This window comes from Lathyrus oleraceus, chromosome 4 (assembly GCF_024323335.1).
Source record: "Lathyrus oleraceus cultivar Zhongwan6 chromosome 4, CAAS_Psat_ZW6_1.0, whole genome shotgun sequence".
Taxonomy (NCBI): domain Eukaryota; kingdom Viridiplantae; phylum Streptophyta; class Magnoliopsida; order Fabales; family Fabaceae; genus Lathyrus; species Lathyrus oleraceus.
The window spans coordinates 250,989,116-251,009,662 of NC_066582.1; the positions used below are offsets into that span (position 1 = coordinate 250,989,116).

Sequence of the window (20,547 nt, forward strand, 5' to 3'; positions counted from 1 at the left end):
TTCAAAACAATTTTCCAAACAATTCACAAACACTTTTTTAGACAAAAATAATATAAGTGATCGAGCAATTAAGAGCCCATGGATAACCATGGATACAAAGGGTGCTAACACCTTCCCTTTGTATAATGTACCTCCCGAACCCAAAATCTAAATTAAGGTCTTTCCTGTTCTTTTCCACCTTTCCTTATTGGATAAAAGAAAAGTCGGTGGCGACTCTTGCTAACCGCGACATTGCGATTAAAACCACAAAAAGTCCAGTTCACCGTATGACAGTCCCATGAAGTCAATGCCCCAATGTTACTGAGAGGAATTTCTTGCCTCGTGGAGATATTCCATAATCTTTGACATTTATCACAACTCTTTACCAATTCATGAGAATCTTTAAAAAGAGAGGGTCAATTATAACATGATTGAAGAACTTTAGCATCAATTCTGGTTCCTCCAAAATTTCCTCCATAAAGAGCCTCATGATAGGCAGATAAGATATGTCGTGCCTCTAGTCGGTCCACACATCTTATAAGTAGTTGGTCAACATATTATTTTTAAAGAAAAGGTTTATCCCAAAAGTAACTTTTGGTCATATGGAAGAACTTTTTCCTTTGTTGAGAGTTAAAGTACGGTTGAATATACCTGCTGACTAGGTAGTTGACAATATCAGCATACCAAGGTATCATGCTAGAGGTAATTAACAACATTTGTTCATCAAGGAAACTCTCCTAAATGTCTACATTGTTCTTATTATGCAATTCCTCTGGCAATTTTGAAGGATGGTCAACAACCAAATTCTCTACTCTTTTCTTGCCTATCTCTCTAGGTGAAACTCTTGCAAAAGTAGCATGCATCATATCAATCTAGGCTTGGCATCTTTCTTAGCAATGAGATGCTTCATGGCAGCATGATCAATATACATAATGACTTTTGTTCCCACCAGATAGGATTTGAACTTGTCAAAAGCAAAGACAGTAACTAACAACTCTTTTTCAGTTGTGGTGTAGTTGATTTGTGCTTTAATTAATGTCCTACTATCATAGTAAATAGTATGTAATACTTTATTATATCTTTGGCCAAACACATCTCCAATGGCAAAGTCATTGGCATCACACATCAACTCAATGAGATTTGTCCAATCACGATTCTTCATAATTGGTGCAAAGATCATGGCTTTCTTCAACACCTTGAAGGCATCCATTCCTGACTGAAGATATAAGGCATATCATATTGTAGCAGTTTCCATAATGGCTTAGTTATCTTGTAAAAATCCTTGATATATCTTCTATAAAATCCAACATGGCCCAGGAAACTTCTAATTCCCTTGACGTTTACTAGAGGTGGCAACTTCTCTATAACTTCCATTTTTGCTTGATCCACTTATAAGCCTTTCTTGAAATTTTATTCCCAATAACAACACCTTCCTTCACCATAAAATGACACTTCTCCCAATTCAGCACAAGATTGTTTTCTTCACATCTGGTCAATACCAAATCCAAGTTATCAAGGCATTTCTTGAATGATTATCAAAAAATAGAGAAATCATCCATGAAAACCTCCATGGAATTCTCAATGATGTTTGAAAATATTGCCGTCATGCAACATTGAAATGTGGTTGGAGCATTGCATAGTCCAAAAGACATTGAAAGAAAAAGTACCATGAGGATAAGTGAATGTAGTCTTCTCTTGATCTTCAGGTGTAATGGCTATTTGATTGTAGTCAGAATACCCATCTAGGAAGCAATACTACTCCTTATCCAACATCTGATAAATAAATGATAGGGGAAATGATCCTTCCTTCTAGCTTTGTTCAGCTTTCTATAATCCATACAAATCCTCAAGCCTGTAACAATTCTTATAGGAATTAATTCATATCTCTCATTGCTGACCACTGTGATGCCACCCTTGTTTGGCACACATTGAATTAGACTTACCCACACATTATCATAGATAGGGTAGATAATACCAACATCTAACCACTTGATGATCTCTTTCTTGACCACTTCCTTCGTAATTGGATTCAACATCCTTTGACTCTCAATGTTATTCTTGGAATTCTCTTCCAACAAGATTTTATGCATGCAAATTATGTGTATGATCCCTTTGATGTCAGATATTTGGTAAGCAATAGCCTTATTATGCTTCTCTAGAAGTGTCAGCAGTTGACCTTTCTGATCATTAGATAAATCAGTAGCAACACTAACTGGTAACTTATGTCTTGCCTCCAGGTAGGCATATTGATAATGAGCAGGCAATTGCTTAAGTTCCAACTTAGGGGGAACTTTCACTAAAGGTGAGTTTTTCTTCTTCAATACAGTGGATAACTACAACACCTCCACAGGTTCTTCATGAATATATGGTTTGCACAAAGGTCCACTAATGATACCATCATGTTGAACATCATCTTTTTCCAATTTTCCTAACTCTTACTCCAACATATTGCTTGTCTTGAGTATATTCTTATGGATGATTCCTTCCCAACTTGAGATCATGGAATAATCATCTATATCTTCTTTAGGGCACTGCAGGGCATTAAGTACATTGAACACAACTTATTGCCCATTAACTCTCATAATGAGTTCTCCTCTTTCCACATCAATCGGAGTTCTACCCTTAGCAAGGAAAGGTTTAGCATTAAAGTCCATGATAATGAAATCATCAAGGAATACAAACTTGTTAACTTGAACTAACACATCTTTTATCTTCCCTTAAGGATAACAAATACTTTTGTCAGCTAACTTAAGAGTTATTATTGTTGGCCTGACAACTCCAATCCCAAGTTTCTTGAAGATAGACAAATGCATGATATTGATACTTTCCCATAGATCGCATAGTGCCCTTCCATATAAAGTATCTCCAATTATGCAAGGAATGGTAAAAATTCCAGGATCTTTCCGTTTTTGAGGGAGCCTGCCTTGAACTAATTAACTGCACAATCGAGTTAGTGCAATAGTTGCAAACTCACCTACTATTTCCATCTTAGTGAGCAAATCCTTCACGAACTTCGAATAGTTTGAAATTTGATTGATAGCTTCAATCAATGGTATGTTGATGTGAAGTTGTTTTAAAATTTCCACGAACTTGCCAAACTGTTGCTCTTCTTTGGCCTTCCTAATCCTTTGGGGAAAAGGAGGTGGTGGTCTTTCTTTAACAAACTTCTGGACTCTGTCAACTTCTGGCACGATTTCTAATCGTTTTTCTGAATTGGAGGTCATGCCAGTAGCATTCTTGTTAACATTTTCTTCATTATGTCCTTCTGAAGAAGGTTCCTTAGTGGACTCCACTTCATCTTTTGAACTGTCTTGAGCTGGCAATTTTTCACTCGACTCTTTGTTTCTTGGTGCAGATCCGTCACATTCCTTTCGACTTCTAAGCTTAATGACATGACAAGTTTCAACATTTTTAACTCCAAATTTTAAGGCTAGAGCTTCAGTAGAGATTGGAAGAGCGCTCATATTTCTTGAACTAAGTGCAGATCTAATTTTCCCCACTTGATTCTCTTAGTTCTCAATGCTTACTACTTGTGCTTGGAACTGGTTCTTTGTCTCTTGAATGAAAGATATCATAATGTTTTCCAACTAGTTATTCCCTTGATTTTCCATAGCATAATTAGGTGCAGAAAGACCAGGAGGAATTTGTGGTGCTTAAGGCTTGGGTTGATTTTGATTATTACTCCATAAGAAATTGGGGTGATTGCGCCAACCAAGATTGTAAGTGTTGATGTAAGGGTTGTTATACTTGTTATTGCCAATATAGCTAACTGAAACTGGATTTGCTGAGCACTCTTCAAATAAATGAGCACCTCCACAGTAAACACAGGCAACCTCTGATGCGCCAGTAACCACCTAGTCAGGTTCATGCTTTGTCACTTCAGGAGTCATCATATTCTTTATCATCTGATGGATCTGAGCCACCTGAGCAGCAAGAGTTGTGGTCTCAATGACCTCATAAACACTAGCATGTCTCTTTTGAGTTGAATTAGAAGTTTCCCTAGTGACAGGACATTGATATTTGTTGGAAGTGATACTCTTAATCAACCTATAACCCCCTTCATAAGACTCAGACAAAAGGGTTCCACCACTTGAGGCATCTAACATGTTCCTTGAGGAAGATACAGATCTATTAAAGGAAGTCTCAAGTTGAATATAGACTGGTATGCCATGGTGGGTACATTTTCTAAGCAGCTCCTTGAATCTTTCCCAAGCATCAAATAGGAACTCGTCCTATCCTTGCCTAAACGAGGTTATTTCATTTCTCATTTTAGCATTCTTGGAAGCTTGGCCAAATTTTATCCAGCCAAATCACTCCATGTGGCAATAGAATTAGGCTCCAAGAAAAAGCCAACTCTTGGCTCTATACCTTAGAGAGTATGGAAATAGCCTCAATCTGAATGCATTATCGGTGACACTAGGGATCTTAAAATTACTAGCAACATCCAGGAATTATCTCAAGTGCAAGTGAGGATCTTCGTTTGCATAACCTGAGTACTGGCCAGTAGTCTGCAATATTTGAAACATCATAGGATTGAATTCAAACTGTGTTGCAGTGATTCCTGGTTGTATGATTCAAGAATTCAAATAAAAGATTTCATAATCTCTAATGTTCTTTGACATGTCATTGGCAATGCCAATAACATTGTTGTCTGCCATGACATCTTTTGCCTCTTCTTCGTCTTTCATTTTCCCTTATAAATTTGGTACGTCAGCCGCAATGAAGGGATGAAGACTCCCTGGAAAATGTCCAGTAAGTTGAAATCTCCTCAGTATCTGAAAGTTCTTTCAGGTTCAAGATCTTTTTTGTAAACTAGATGCAACAACCTGCGCATATAACAATAGCTAAGCATCTGTCGTGGCACTAGAGTACATGAAACGTTAAAGGCTTAAATGCTTAATAAAAAATAGTAATGAATACAAAATCAAAAATGTAACTTGTCACTCCTCGACAACGATGTCATAAACTTGTTGCTTGAAAATGTGTCACGTGCAAGTATACATGTATGTTTTAAAGTAGCAAGTGATAAAAAAGTAAGGATATCGTACCCACGAGGAGCGAATGTTACTTAGATTGATTTTGCAAGAAACTATATTTTGAAATTAAGCATGAGCAAGGATAAAAACAATATATGAGTGTCACAAGTTCAGTTTTCTTTTTAAACTAGATCTAAACAATGTAAGGTGAGAGTGATACTATATCAAGAGAGTGTATGTTTTGCTATGGTCCATTAATATTAGTGAAGTAAATATGTGTTCATGATATGTAGTGTCATGCCAAGAAAGGTTAGAGTGATCTAGAATTATATTTCTACAACATCAAAGCATGCATTATAAGGCAAGGGAACAAATTTCCAAGTCACACTTATAACCCAAAAGTATGTCTATTTGTATTCTTAAATCCCTTATAGTTGTAGTTCCTTATCTATAAGTGAACTAATCAAGTGAATATATCTATCCTACTCTTTTTCAACTACTTTTATTATGAAATCCACTTGTTGTTAGATCTCTCGCAACAACAAGTTGTTATCTTTTTCTAAGTTGATCATTCAAAGAACCATGTTTGTATGCACGTTATCACATAATAAAATAAGACACTAAATAACATATCACTTAACATAAAAACAACATAACATTAACTTACCATTGCTTAACAAATGAAAAGTTTAGCTCATGAAGAGCTGAGTATAAACTACACACATGGTTCTCAAAGGATACATTCTTAAACAACTAATGAAAAAGAAATGTAAACCTAAAAGTAACTCGAAGGCTTCTTGAGATGGATAATTAGCAAGAGGTGACTCTGGTCGTGCCAAGTCTTAGCAGCTGGTACATGAAATGGTAATAAAAAGAAACTCTATTTTCTCTCAATTATCCTCATTATATTATATTCTTTATTTTCTCTTGGAAAAATGCATAACTCATTTTTCAATCTCCATCAATGTCTATTTATAAGCCTTCACTAGGGTTCCTTGTGATGTCTTGGATCATGGGCCAAAGATAAGGAAATCAAATCAAGCCCACGATGTAAATTGGTGCCTTCACATCATTCCTTCTACTTAGTATGCAAGGAATCAGGTACAAGGGAATAATTATGGGGGACAAGGTGTCTTATGACGGACCGTTACAGTAGGGTGCAGACGGCATTGTCCTTCTATTATAAAGCATGCAGATTACTGAGTTTATAATTGTACCTTCTTTTATCTTCTCTTATAAAAATGTTGAACTCCTTTGTCAATCTTCACCAGGGTCTATTTATAAGACTTCACTAGAGTTCCTTGTGATGTCTTGGATCTTGGACAAAAAATGAGGAAATCAAATCAAGTCAATTACATAAATCATTGCCTTCACATCATTCATTCAACTCAGTGTTCAAGGAATCAGGTACAAGGGAACGATTATGGGGGACAAGGTGTCTTGTGACAGACTACCACAAAAGGGTACATGCGGCGTTGTCCTTCTATTGAAGAGCATGAAAATTAATGGGTGTACCATTGTACCTTCTCTTGTCTTCTAGATCCCTTTGGTCTTATCTACTTGATTCAAAGGAATTTTCTTCGATGTAAAGTAAAGATTCCCTCCGATGTATCTATCCTTCCAATTTTTCCCTAATAAGCCATTTGCCTTCTCCATTTTTCTCCTTTAGCTAAGTTCATCTTTTTGCTTCAGTTTGTGCTCCAGGCGCTGTCCATTACATTTTTGCCTAAACTCGACAGAGTTAACCTTAAATCAAGCAACAAACACATCAAAACAACAAAAGGGAGCACCTATTATGCTCCAAGCAAATTACTGTAAAAATAACTAAAATGAACTAAAGCAACAACTAAAAAACAATTTAACTAGTAATAAAGAAAGATTAAGGTATGTAATAACTCACAAAATATGGGTTATCACCCACTCTTATAATTCTTAAAAAATCTAATGTATTTAAATTAGGCTTAAATGGTCAATTGGTCCTTGTAAGTTAACATGTTTTTGATTTGGTCCCTAATTCATTTTTTGGGCCAGAGTCCCTATATCTCACTTTCTTGATTGAGTTAGTCCCTGACATTAGAAATATGTTAAAAAAGTACTGAGTTTTCTAACGTATTTGACGTGGAAAAGAATTTATATGTTCTTTTGTTTATAAACTACACACATGGAATACTTAGTTGAGGGGGGGGGGGGGGGGGGGGTAAAAAGGAGGACTAGATCCAAAAACATATACTATTTGCATCATCTTCTTCCTCTTTTTAAATCATATTCTCTAAATTCTTCCTCTCTAGACATCATTAATGTTAAGGTCGCTACACATTCATCCATGGCAATATCATTAATATGTATTTGCTCTTAGTCTCATATCCCAGTTTGTGGTTACAATAGAGAAATGATAATATTCATCTCAAATTAAATTGAAAACCCTAAACGATGATTCTGGAAATGTTCAAATTCAGCTGTAATGTCAAGTTGCAAGCTATTCATATGGGATGATGAACTAGAACGTAACACATCAAATGAATCCAAAAATTTAATCGATTGCAATTGCACAGAGGTGGTACAGGAATTAGGTTGCATCATTAAAGACCTTGAAATAAAGAATAAAGAGAAGATGAAATTGAAGTTGGAAAACGAAAGGAAGAAGGAAAATTTGTTTAAGAATTTGTTGATTATATCCTGATGTTTGTTCTTTGCTTACCAGAAATAGTAGTGAGAATGATGTTCATGGTGTCTGTATTTTTTGTTTGTTTTAGTCCCTAGAAGAAGGATAATTGTCTAATGTTGTCCCTATGATGTTTAATATTGAATGGATAAGAACCTTTGAAATTAATGAAGCTTGTCCCTCTATGTTTTTGGCATTTTAGTTTTCATCCCTATTTCATAATGATTTGTTTGTATTTCATCCTTGTTTCATAATGATTTGTTTGTATGTCATCCCTATATCTTTGTGATTTGTTTGCATAATACTATAATACATTTAGGCATATATATAACATAATGATGGTTCATGTCTTAAAATAGCATAAAGCCAATAGGCATACAAATTTGTCTTAAAATATAACAAATACACACCATAACAAAGTATCAAACTATAACAAAATACACCATGACATAACCATAACAAAATACATAATGGCAGAACCATAACAAAATACCTTACTTCTACACATCCATAGGTTGTGATGAACCACTTCCTTATCCTTTGAGTTTTTTTTTTTGCATTTAAGGACCCTTGTCATACCACTTCTCCTTAACTCCATTTTCCTTGAAACTTTTGGTTTGATTGGCTTTTTCTTCTGCAAAAAACAGAATATTAGAGATGCAACAGGTATAACACATCCATAGGTTCAAGTCATTATAAAATGGTTTAATAAACTCAACTGGGTTTAGAACTCTATGAGTAGTAGAAACAAGTGCAACAAGTACTTCATCAATTGTTGAAATATGTATGGACAATATATAGTCCGATTTAGAAAATGTTATACCAGATTCAATCTATGAAGATGTAACAGGTGCACTATGGGCTAATGTAACATATGCACTGTGAGTTGATGTAGCAGGTACACTATGAGGCGATGTAACAATTTCAACAAGGTTTGGTTGAGTCCGAGTTGCCTCAAATGCTGCTGCAAGATTTGCAGCAAGCATTTCGAACTTAGGGTCAATTTCAGTTTGAGGTTCATTACTCATTGGTTGTTCCTGGGCTGTAACTCCAACCTCAATAAGTTGAGTTTGTGCTTGACTTTGTTCTTGGGTTGTATTACTAGATGGTTGGGTTGTATTACTTGTTGTAGTTTTCTTTGGCTTCCTCTGGACATAAAATTCATAATGTTAGTAAAATATCAATGTCATTAATAACATATTCAATCATCTGCAAAGTATCTCCATAAAAGGTTGTATTGTTTCATAACATCACCTAAGCTTTTGCAATTTGTTTGGCCTCCCATGTCCTGCTCATAGTTATGCCAACAAAAAAGTTACTTTAAATCTCAAAAACAATATCCCTAGTCTTAACACTATTAGAAGATACCATTCTAGCCGCCACAATTTTAGCTACCCACTTGGAATTGGCTGAACTATTATTCAATACCTTGCCACACGTGTGAGTTCTAACCCATCTCTTCATCATATACACGTGCTTATTCCTAACATTGCTTACTAGTGCCAAAAACCCACATTTGCCCTTACAAATTACCCTTACTATAACTTTGTCATTTTTCATGTACTTTCTCTTTCTCTCTCTCTCTCTCTCTCACTCTCTCTCTCCCCCCCCCTCTCTCTCTCTCTCTCACACACACACACATACACTCTCTCTCTCTCTCTCTCCCCCCTTTTTCTCTCTCTCTCACATACACACACACACACACTCTCTCTCTCTCTCTCTCTCTCTCTCATATTAAGCACTGCCCATTCAGTAATGACTTCTTTAAATTAGTCAAGTGATACAAACTCCAATCCCACTTAGAACTTGTAATTTTTGTTCAAATCCTCCATCTTAAACCTTGGATATTTTGGATCGTTCTCTTCATCAGAAGCATCAGGGTCACTACTGCCAACCTCTTCACTAGCATAATTGATGTCCATCTCATTATCCAATCCACTAAATGAACTTGCATTATCAACAATAGTTATAACTTTCTCTGAAGTGAGCTTATGCTTCTTTGTTATAGATTTTACCCCACTACTTCTGCCCCGGTCTTCAAAGCAATCATCCAAACCAAGAGCCCTCTCATCCTCACTATCATCATATGATAAACCATCAGCTTTAAAGTCACTATCCTCACTACTACCACTATCCTTATTTTCATCTTCTTGAACATCACATACATCCTCTGTATTAACATCACCTACATCATCTGTACGAACATCACCTACTTCATCTTCTTGAACATCACCTACATCATCTTCTCTACATCATCTTCTTGAACATCACCAACTTCATCTTCTTGAACATCACCGACTTCAACTTCTTGAACATTACTTGTATGATCAAAATATATGTGCATTGTACTTTTCATTTTCATGGCATATTGATATACCTTTTCAGCATCACTATCACTAACCATTTTAGTGTACATGTCAACATCATTGTTATACCACCATAACAAATATTCTGAATGTTCAAGCTCATTTATCTCTTTCACAATACCAATTGCTTCAAATAAGCTCTACCTGTCCGGATCAATTTCTACTTTATGCTCATGTCCCCCAGTGTAATATATTGTACAATCCCTAAAAAACCTACCCCTAATGAAAAATCAAATTGAATTTCATCACTTACTGAATCATACTTGAATTTGATGAAGTTGCGTTAGTTGGTCATGCAACAAAGCTTCTCACCGTCTTCGTTCGTTGCCTCCCTCCCATAATGTCAAAGTTTGTTTTTTCTCCCAATAGACAAAATCCTAATTTATAAGGACTAAAATAAAAGACTATTTATGAACATAGTGGAATTTTTGATGGGAACATTTTAATGGTCACGTGTGTAATTTATTAAACAAAAGAATATATATATCAATTTCCACGTCGACAATGCTAGATATCTCATCATTTTTTAAACAAATTTTTAACGTAAGAGGCTAACTCAATCAAGAAAGTGAGATATAAGAATTTTGACAAAAAAAAAAGATTTAGGGACTAATTAATAAAAATCATCTAAATTAAATAAAAATCTTAATTGAATATCATAACATTTTTTCGTCTTAGTAATTCTTTTTAATTGAATAAAACCCTCTTAGTCTTTAGTCACACATTTAGTTTTTCTTTGACAATGGTAATTACCACTTACATCAGATTAAACTATACACAGTTTTCAACTAGTACTTGCCAATGTAAAAAGACACCACAGCTCATTTCTCGCACTTTCCTTATCCTTTCGTAGTAATCTAATCATGCATTTTCCGGCAACAGCACTCCGATCCTCAGCCCTCAGCAACGGAGCACTGTTTCTGATTCTCCCACTTTCACATTCACATTCACATTTCTCCACTTCTTCCTATCCATCATCATTGGGCATTGGAGCTACTCGAAGCATGCTTCCGAGTGTTCATGTTGCCGGAGGAGTCAGATTCCACGGAACACTACCTCTAAACGACGACGTTGAAGATTATGAAGTTGTTTTCGAGCACTGCGTCACGCGGACTCTGCCTCCCGCGCTTACATTGGAAGAAGGTCTTCAGAAATTCAAAGACGCTCTTGAAATCTTGAAGCTCTCGCCGCCTCCCAGTTCCACTGGATTCCTTAGGTTTCAGGTATATCTTCCAATTCATTCATCAACGTCTAACCTAAACAGTGCTTTACTTCTTCCTCTTTTTAATTGGAATCTGTGTTTTACTAATGTGGAATTAGTAGGTACTAATATACAGTGGAATTTATAGTTTGTGTGTTTTTGCTCACATTGTTCTATATACGTACATTTCATGATACACTCATTCCTTAAGTTTTGTTTAAAGTTAACACATACATTTCATAAGAAAGTTTGGAGTGTACTCATTTCTACTTAAAAATGAGCTTCATTTACTAAAGTATAAATAACGAATAACAGTTTATTAGTGCAAAAACTAATTAATGCCTGTGACAATTTAAAACGACAAATAATGAGAGCTTTGTTTGGATTGATGGAATCGGATGCAGCGGAATGGAATGGTATGGATTCCATTCCATTCCATCACTTACCACCACCATATTTCTCCCCCTCTGATTTGGGCGGAGTGAAGAACTTTTCTTGTTTCGTTCTAAAATTTCCAAAAGATGGAATGGAATTTTCATTCCGCTCTGTTCATTTTATGATATCCAAACATAAACGTCACAATTAGTATGAAATCAAGGGAGTAATCAAGTATATCATATGTCTTTGTAATATATTTGAGTATCTTACTTTATTTCCTATGATTAGTTTCTAATCTTGTAATATACATTAGTTTATGGTTTTCTTATTGTTTTAGTAATATGGGTCTATGTATCCATATTAGAGATTAGTTTTTACTCTTTTGTATCTAACTCTTATGAAGATATCATCAATACTATTTTAGCTCTTCATTATTTCTCTTTTCCTTTTATTTAAAACTCCATAACTTCAACATGAAGCCAAATAACGAAATTAATATTCAATGTATGCTGCAAGGTCATGCAAAGCATCTGAAAGTTGAGAGAACGATGTTATAATGATGATCTTATATGAATGTGTGTGTTTGATTGTTTAGGTGGTTGTGCCTCCAAGTCCTAAGGCGTTGAGTTGGTTTTGCTGTCAACCGGAGTCATCGGCAGTGTTTCCTCTGATTTTTGTTTCCAAAAACATGGATAATCCCACATGTAAATCACTGTTTGTGAATGGAAGCCGCGGAGTTTTTGGCGTTGGTGCTGCAGTTTCTTTTGTACATTCTTCCGCCGTAAACAACAAGAGTTTGATCAAAAGGTCAGTTACTTCAACCAAAATTTTGTTCCTTTTGGTTCCGTCTTTTCTCCCTGGCCATGATGGCTGGAGATTTAAGTTACTAATATTTATTGACTCTTTGTGGAAATGATGAAGAGATGGCTATAAGAATTAGAATGTGAGTGGAGGGTATAACAGTAAAATAATGTTTGGTTGGGGCAAAATGGGGGGAGTGAAGGGATTATTTTAAATCTTTCTTGTCTGGTTTCTTTTTGGAGGGGATAAAATCCTAATTCGGTTTTGGTTCCTCTTGTAAATTGGAGGATTTGGAGGCGAGAGAAGGTGAGTTTAAAGAATCTTAACTGCATTGACTAAAATATTTTTACTATGTCACATGAAATATTAAAAAGGTGTAAAAAGTAAATTAACATATCTCCATTAAAATTCCTCCCCTTCTTTAGTGAACAAAACAAAAGAGGGTTGGTTATTTCCCCTCTCCTCTCATTCTTTGAACAAAAACGACACTAAGAAGGGTTTGAGTGGTTGTGATAAAAAATGAAGATATGAATGTGTAGTGTTGAAGATTAGCACATATCAAATCATAATCATTTGAATATGATTTGTTAAGCTGTTACGAAACAGTGGTGTAAATAGATTTATTCTCTATTATTATTATTTCCTTATTCAGGTAGCAGCAATTATAGGGAGTTATTTCTCTGTTTATTAACAAGTTAGTACAACTTGTTGTATCCTATTTATACCTTACAATGTAATAGTTCCTATCACAATGAAATATACACTATATTTCTATATGGTATTAGAGCACAAGATCTGAACCATTCCTAAATCTTGAGCACCACCCATGGCAGATACTAAAGCAGAAAATTCAGCCAACAGTTTGGTTGAAGGACATGCTCTTCCTATCACTGGTCACAAATTGAATGGCCAAAATTACAATCAATGGGTGCGCTCAGTCAAAATCTACCTTCAAGGAAAAGGGAAGGAAGGTTATATCACAGGAGACTCCAAGTGTCCAAAAAAGGGGGATTCAAACCTCGAAAAATGGCAACTAGAAAACAGTCTAGTAATGTCATGGCTGCTAAACACCATGACAAATGAAATTGGAGAAAATTTCATGTACTATGACACTGCCAAAGAGATGTGGGATGCCGTAAAGGAAACCTACTCTAATGTCGACAATACATCTGCAATTTTTGAAATCAAGAGCATACTCCATGATTTGCGTCAAGATGACCGCTCAGTCACAAAGTATTTTAATACTCTCAATCGTCACTGGCAGCAACTGGATGTATATGATGAAGTTGAATGGAACTGCACGGAGGACAAAAAGAAGTACAAAGAATTGGTGGAGAAAGATAGAGTCTACAAGTTTCTATTAGGTTTGAACACAGAACTTGATGAAGTTCGTGGGAGAATCCTTGGAACCAAACCTCTTCCAAAAATTCGAGAAGCATTCTCGGAAATACGAAGAGAGGAGAGCAGGAGAAAAGTGATGTTTGGAAAATCCAGTGCAGTCCCATCTATAGAAGGATCTGCAATGGCAGCAAGGGGAGATCATCGTTCTTTCCAAAAGAAAACTCGGCCTTGGTGTGACCACTGCAAGAAACCGGGTCATACCAAGGAGACATGCTGGATCATTCATGGAAAGCCATCAGAGCTAAAATGGACTAAAAACCGGGATAGCAGGGGGAACACAGCTGAGGTAAATTCTCACTCATCACCATTCAACAAGGAGCAAATGGAAGCCTTACAAAAAATGCTTCAACAAACAATTGGTACAGCTACTGTGGCACAAAAAGGTAATCTTTTTCATGCTCTAAACACTAGCATGGGAAAACAAAATTCATGGATTATTGACTCGGAGCATCTGATCACATGACTGGAGATTTGACTGTCTTTGATAGCTATTCTCCATGTCAAAATAATTCGACTGTTCGAATTGCTGATGGTACCCTTTCTAAGGTCATGGGTAAAGGTTAAGTCATTATTTCACAAAATATTACTCTTAGTTCAGTACTGTATGTGCCTAAACTTGATTGTAACTTGCTGTCCATCAGTAAACTTACAAAGGATTTGAAGTGTATCACTCCATCACTCCAAAATTCTGAATGGGCAGCAGCCGTAACTGAAGAGGTTCAGGCCTTAATTAAGAATGGCACTTGGGAGATCACAAGCCTACCATCAGGGAAGAAGCCGGTAGGATGCAAATGGATATTCTCCATGAAGTATAATGCAGATGGGAGTGTAAATCGGTACAAAGCTCGACTTGTAGCAAAGGGATTTACTCAATCATATGGAGTAGACTATGAAGAGACTTTTGCACCGGTGGCCAAACTGAACTCGGTTAGAGTTATTCTCTCTTTGGCTGCAAATTTAGATTGGCCACTCCTTCAACTAGATATCAAGAATGTCTTCTTAAATGGTGACCTAGAAGAGGAAGTTTATATGCAGATTCCTCCTGGACTTGAATCATCCAGCACCGCAAATATGGTGTGCAGGCTCCGAAAATCCCTTTATGGCCTCAAGCAGTCTCCAAGGGCGTGGTTTGATAGATTGACTCGAGTTGTAAAGAAAGACGGGTTCAACCAATGCCAATCAGATCACACTATGTTTGTTAAACACTCCATGGAAGGAAATGTAGCTTTGTTTATTGTTTATGTTAATGATATCGTTATTACAGGAAATGATTATGATCAAATTGATCATTTAAAGGGACTCTTGGCAAAGGAATTTGAAGTTAAGGACTTGGGACAACTGAAGTATTTTTTAGGGATGGAAGTTGCTCGAACAAAGGATGGCATCTATGTATCACAAAGGAAATACACCCTTGACTTACTTCAAGAAACTGGAATGCTTGGGTGCAAGGCAGCTAATACACCAATAGAACAAATAAAAGGAAGAGAAAATGAAAGTCCACCAGCCGACAAAGATAGATATCAAAGTTTAGTTGGGAAACTAATCTACCTATCTCACACTAGGCCCGACATTGGGTTCGCTGTAAGCTTGGCTAGTCGCTACATGTCAAATCCAACTGAGTCTAACATGAAAATGGCGAATAGAATCCTCCAATATCTCAAAGGCACACCAGGCCGAGGCCTCCACTTCAAGAGGAATTCAAACAGGGACATTGAAGTTTATACAGATTCAGATTGGGCAGGATGCTCCACAGACAGAAAATCGACTATAGGCTATTGTTCATTTGTGTGGGGGAACCTAGTAACTTGGAGAAGCAAGAAACAATTTGTAGTGGCGAGGAGTAGTGCAGAAGCAGGATTTAGAGCTATGGCCCTAGGTATTTGTGAAGGAATGTGGCTTAAGAGCATGCTAAATGAAATCAAAATTCATGTGAACCATTCTGTGAGGTTACTATGTGATAACAAAGCTGCTATAAGCATTGCAAAGAACCCAGTCCAACATGATAGAACAAAACATGTGGAAATTGACCGACACTTCATTAAAGAAAAAATTGATCAGAAGATTATAAATATTGATCATGTCCCATCATGCAAGCAAACTGCAAATATCTTAACCAAGGCTCTTCCAAGGAATACTTATGAAAATATCAAATCCAATCTGGGTATGATAGACATCTACCACCCAGATTGAGGGGGAGTGTTGAAGGTTAGCACATATCAAATCATAATCATTTGATTATGATTTGTTAAGCTGTTACAAAACAGTGGTGTAAATAGATTTATTCTCTATTATTATTATTTCCTTATTTAGGTAGCAGCAATTATAGGGAGTTATTTCTCTGTTTATTAACAAGTTAGTACAACTTGTTGTATCCTATTTATACCTTACAATGTAATAGTTCCTATCACAATGAAATATACAATATATTTCTATATGTAGAAACTTCTGATTTGTTTCTCATGAAAGCATATTACAAGATACAGCCCGAGTTAGTTTCACCAGTTAAAACTGACCATTAAAAATCAGCAACAGATGCAAATGCATAGGTGCTGTTCATTGAGGCATAAGGGGAAATATAAAATCAGATTTCGATCATAGCAGAACATGAGTTGGTGTTCCTGCGGTATGTATCAGCAGGTCATGCAAACATTTATCTGTTTAAAGGTGTCATGGAACTTCATTTATAAGTTAATTGTGATGCTATCTGGTTATACTTGGAATTTACTTATTTTGAACTAACCAAAGAATAAACTTATTCCTACAGATACATCTCAACCGATTCAACCAATATAGTGGCTTATGGTTTCATGGATATTAATTTAGATAATGATTCAGTTTCCACGAATCGCGAGGATGGTTGTTTTAGCCTTTTCATCCCCCAGGTATAAGTTTACTAGTATTATAGCCATTATATTAGTGTAAATTGTTGACTGTATATTATTTTATTCTTTCTGTTGCATTTCTTTCCAATAAATATTTACCGTGTATTCTTATCATCACTACAGTTATAATATTGTTTGATGGTCTCATAACTCATTTAAACTGTAATTTTTGTCATGACAGATTGAGTTAGATGAGATGGAAAGTGTTTCTATTCTGACAATGACGCTTGCATGGGATAACTTTTCCCTTTCTAATTTTGGAAAAGCTCTTCATTTGCTTGAAGTTTCTCTAAACCAGGTGCTTGCAATGCTTTTGTTATATATTTTAGTTTGTGTTTGATTAATTTTTATAAACTAGTGTTACGGGTTATTGATAGGTAACAGTAACACCATTAATTAGTTATTTAGTGGGTTACTGAGAGTTGTTAGAAAGTATGAGATAGTATGTTATATATAAATAACAGTAAAGAGAGATTATAGAGGTTCCCTTTTGTTTTGGAAGGGAATTTTGCGCGGGAAGCGCCACATCTCTCAAATACCTGGAATGTAGTAGAGTTTTTTACTACCAGTAAATTTTTATTTAGTTCCTATCAGTTGTTACTTATTATTTCTGTTATGGGTTATCACTGACTTATACTAAATCATATGGGCCTGGTCCAAATGTTCTTGTACCACACATAGTTGTCAGCCCTGGAAGGCAGCACGTTGCGGCTGACCCTAGTTATGCTATAGTGGGACTGAGACTGTGGGATTTTAGGCTACAGTGTGGCTTCTATTTTGAAGATTAGTGAAACAAGGTAAATAATTTATGATTTCATATATTTTTTAACAAGATTATTCAATATTAAAGATTTTCATAATCAATACTAAAACGTTTTAGACCTGCCAACAAAGATAAAAAAACAGAGATGAAAAAATTACTCACTCTATAGAATTGAAGTATCCAAGAAGGTAGGATATTAAAAAAAGAGACCATCCTTGTCAAGCCATCCTTTGAGAAAAATCTCATTGGAATCTTGGCGTTTAGCAAAACTTAGATTAGGATGGAATTCAAAGTAGATTTGATTGTCTATGGTAAACTGACTAATACATAGAAGATTTTGGTGATAGTTGAGACATGTAATAGATTATTTAAGACTCACTGAAATTTAGAGTTTAAAGGAGAATTAAATTGTGCCGAACCAGTTGAAAGGACAAACAAGCCTTGGCCATTGTCAATGATATTTTGATCAGGGCCTTCAAAAGGTGACAATTGTTGGATGTTATGAGCATTGGAGGTGATATGGTGAGAGGTGCATCTGAATCAGGGTACCAATTCACTGAATTTGCAGAGTCAAATCAATGTTAACCATCACTGCCTGTGGCCTAGGTTGAGAGGCACCATTTAGGGTAGGCTGGCTGGCCTAGCACCAAAGCACTACCAAGAGCTATAAGAACAGGGCATAGGGCATGAATTGACTTGCCAAGGCATGGGCCAATGTTGATAGCTACCCGTGGATGGAGTTTGTGTGGTAGTAGGGGACCAAGGAGCGTTAAAGGAATTACCCTGTGAACTTTGAGTCAGAGATGCAGGTGGCATGTAATCCCTTTTGAAGCGTTGGAAACAGATTGAAGCATCATGATCAAATTTATGGCAAACTTGCATTGAATTGAACTGCGTCCACCACATCCTGTCACCAAAACCATCATGTTGAGACTTGCCACTTCTTTCACCATTGAACTCAGCAGGCTTCGTGGACTATGTCATCAGAGTCAGAGGAGGTGGGCTTTGTATTATGATCAGGAGGAGGATTTGTGGATGGTGCAAGTTTCTCAAACCTATCAAGTCTGGCTTCATGTCCAAGAAGTAAGGTTTCCACTTCTTCTATAAAAATGCAACCAAATTTTTCACTAATCAAGGATGTAGTGGATTCATATTCTTGAGGTAAGCCTTCAAGTATGTCATCCAAGTGTTCACGAGGTGAGATTGAGTCACAAATTGTGTGAATGAAGCTTATGATTGAATCAATTTTGAGTAAGAGCTCGAAAACTAAGCAACCTTTCTTTGTGTGTTTGAGCTTAGAGTGCAGTTGGCACAAATTTGCATTAACATGTTGAAAATAAACATGTACTTTATCCTTGAGTTTCCATGAGTGTTTGCATCATATGACACGACGTAGCATATTTTTGGAGATTGTGGATTGAAGTCAAGCAAGCAGGGATTGATTATGTTGCTTCCAGACTTCAAATTCTTTAGAGATAGAATTCGATTCTGCATCTGCTATCGTTCGAAATTTGGTAGGAATCTTAGGGTTAACCAGATAGTGATGAAGCTTGTGAGCTTTGATCACTGGCTCGACCTGGTGACACGATAGAAGATAGTTTTAAAAGTCAAGCTTCTTGAAGATAGCAGAAGATGAGGTGTGCGAATACGATGAGTGCAGTGTCAGCGACGGCACTGGTGGTGGTGTGGCTGCGAGCGTTGTATTGGAATTCTGAGACGATATCACTGGATCGTTGTGAGGTTCAACTAATACCATGTTAGAACTACCAATATTGGCCATGATTCTCTTGGAGTCTATTATGTGAGAAATTCTCCTATTGATTGGATTCTTGATTAAGACTGAGTCAGAACTATTCCTTTAATAACTAATATTATCAGAAGGTAAAAACGCTTATATCTCTTTTTTGCCAAGAGTATATAACCCAAGAAAACATGTTCAGTAGCATGAGGATCAGGTTTGGAACAATGTTAACAATGGATATTAACAAAGGGTACACACCAAAAAATATGGGATTGAAGACTCTGCATAATATGGGCAGAAGGAAAGAAAGAGACTATGAGCTGGAGAAGATTTAGATTGCCAAGAATAAGAGGGCAAGCAACTTATTAAATAAAAGCTGTCATAAAGGCATTTTGAAATAACCGGTAGACACCCCTCCCCCCCATACGAGTTAAGACCCATCATTTGGAAAAGAAAGGCTTTGTTAATCAAGCAAGTAGAATCTTGTAGATCAGGAGCTCTCATTTCAAGTTTTAAGGGAATTTTGAATGTATCATTTTGTAGTTGATTCCATTTACATAATATACTCATAATTAGTTTCTTGAGTTATGGTGATCTACAAAGAGTAAATATGTTCTAATATAGAAACTCATATGTGTGCCTGATAATATATTTCATTTGGTATAGGTAATACGTCATGTCTGGTCCCCTTCTACCGCGGGGAAATCCAAGTGTGTAAGAGCTGCCCTCAGAAACCTCAGTCTGGTAGAAGATAGATCTATTTCAAGGGTATAAGCTCATTTCTTTCATAATATGTAAGTTTTACTTGAAACAACCAGTTGTTAATATTTTGTTTATCATGTTAATCTTCTGGATTTTCTTTTTCATGGGTCTTAATGTCTTGTTAAAATGCTAATGCTTAGAAGCCATTTTCTTAATCTTTGTATTTTTGGTTTGCATAAATTGGATTATTAAGTATTTTAGCGGTAAGGTATTTATATATGTTGGAATGAAAGTATAGTCAAATAATAATAACTATTTTTGCCCAAGGGCATCATTTTAACTATCAAAAGTGTTGTGATTTTTGTAGAGTAGTTCTATTCCTCTATATATCCTTCCTTTCATTATGTAGAGCATTAAATTGTTTTTGGCGTTTTTCCTTTATTTATTGCTTTGCTCCGTCTTTCAATTAATATATTTGGATGGTTCTCTGGTTCAAGTAGTTGTTTACCGTAACAGAAATTTATGGATCCACAAGCTAGCTGTACGTTGCTGACTGCCGAGCTATGAAGCTCAAATACTCCAAATTTGCTAAAGTATTAGTGTTGTACTCGTTTCTTATTATGATGGCATACGTTAATTTGTTGAAGTTATGGGTTTTAAATAAAAGTAGAAGAGAAATAATAGGAACTACGAAT

The 20,547-nt window shown here is 36.0% G+C and overlaps 1 protein-coding gene and 1 non-coding gene across 8 annotated transcripts in view; both read left to right on the forward strand.

Annotated features, from left to right (window-relative positions):
• The first annotated feature begins 4,143 nt into the window (after positions 1-4,143).
• LOC127077532 (small nucleolar RNA R71) lies at positions 4,144-4,250 on the forward strand. Its single transcript, XR_007787330.1, has one exon. It is a non-coding gene; the product is annotated as a small nucleolar RNA R71 (small nucleolar RNA).
• Positions 4,251-10,762: 6,512 nt separating this feature from the next.
• The window catches only part of LOC127074909 (protein PHYLLO, chloroplastic), a 36,359-nt gene continuing 26,574 nt past the window's right edge, over positions 10,763-20,547 (forward strand). Inside the window, exons 1-5 of one of the 7 annotated variants that reach the window (XM_051016322.1) lie at positions 10,763-11,206; positions 12,158-12,369; positions 16,529-16,646; positions 16,828-16,944; positions 19,817-19,918. In XM_051016322.1, the coding sequence (XP_050872279.1) occupies positions 10,847-11,206; positions 12,158-12,369; positions 16,529-16,646; positions 16,828-16,944; positions 19,817-19,918 (909 nt within the window). In that variant the 5' untranslated portion in view covers positions 10,763-10,846. Of the gene's footprint in view, positions 11,207-12,157; positions 12,370-16,296; positions 16,429-16,528; positions 16,647-16,827; positions 16,945-17,386; positions 17,444-19,816; positions 19,945-20,547 lie in introns of those variants that run through there. The other 6 variants (XM_051016323.1, XM_051016325.1, XM_051016324.1 and 3 more) reach the window with 6 other exon arrangements.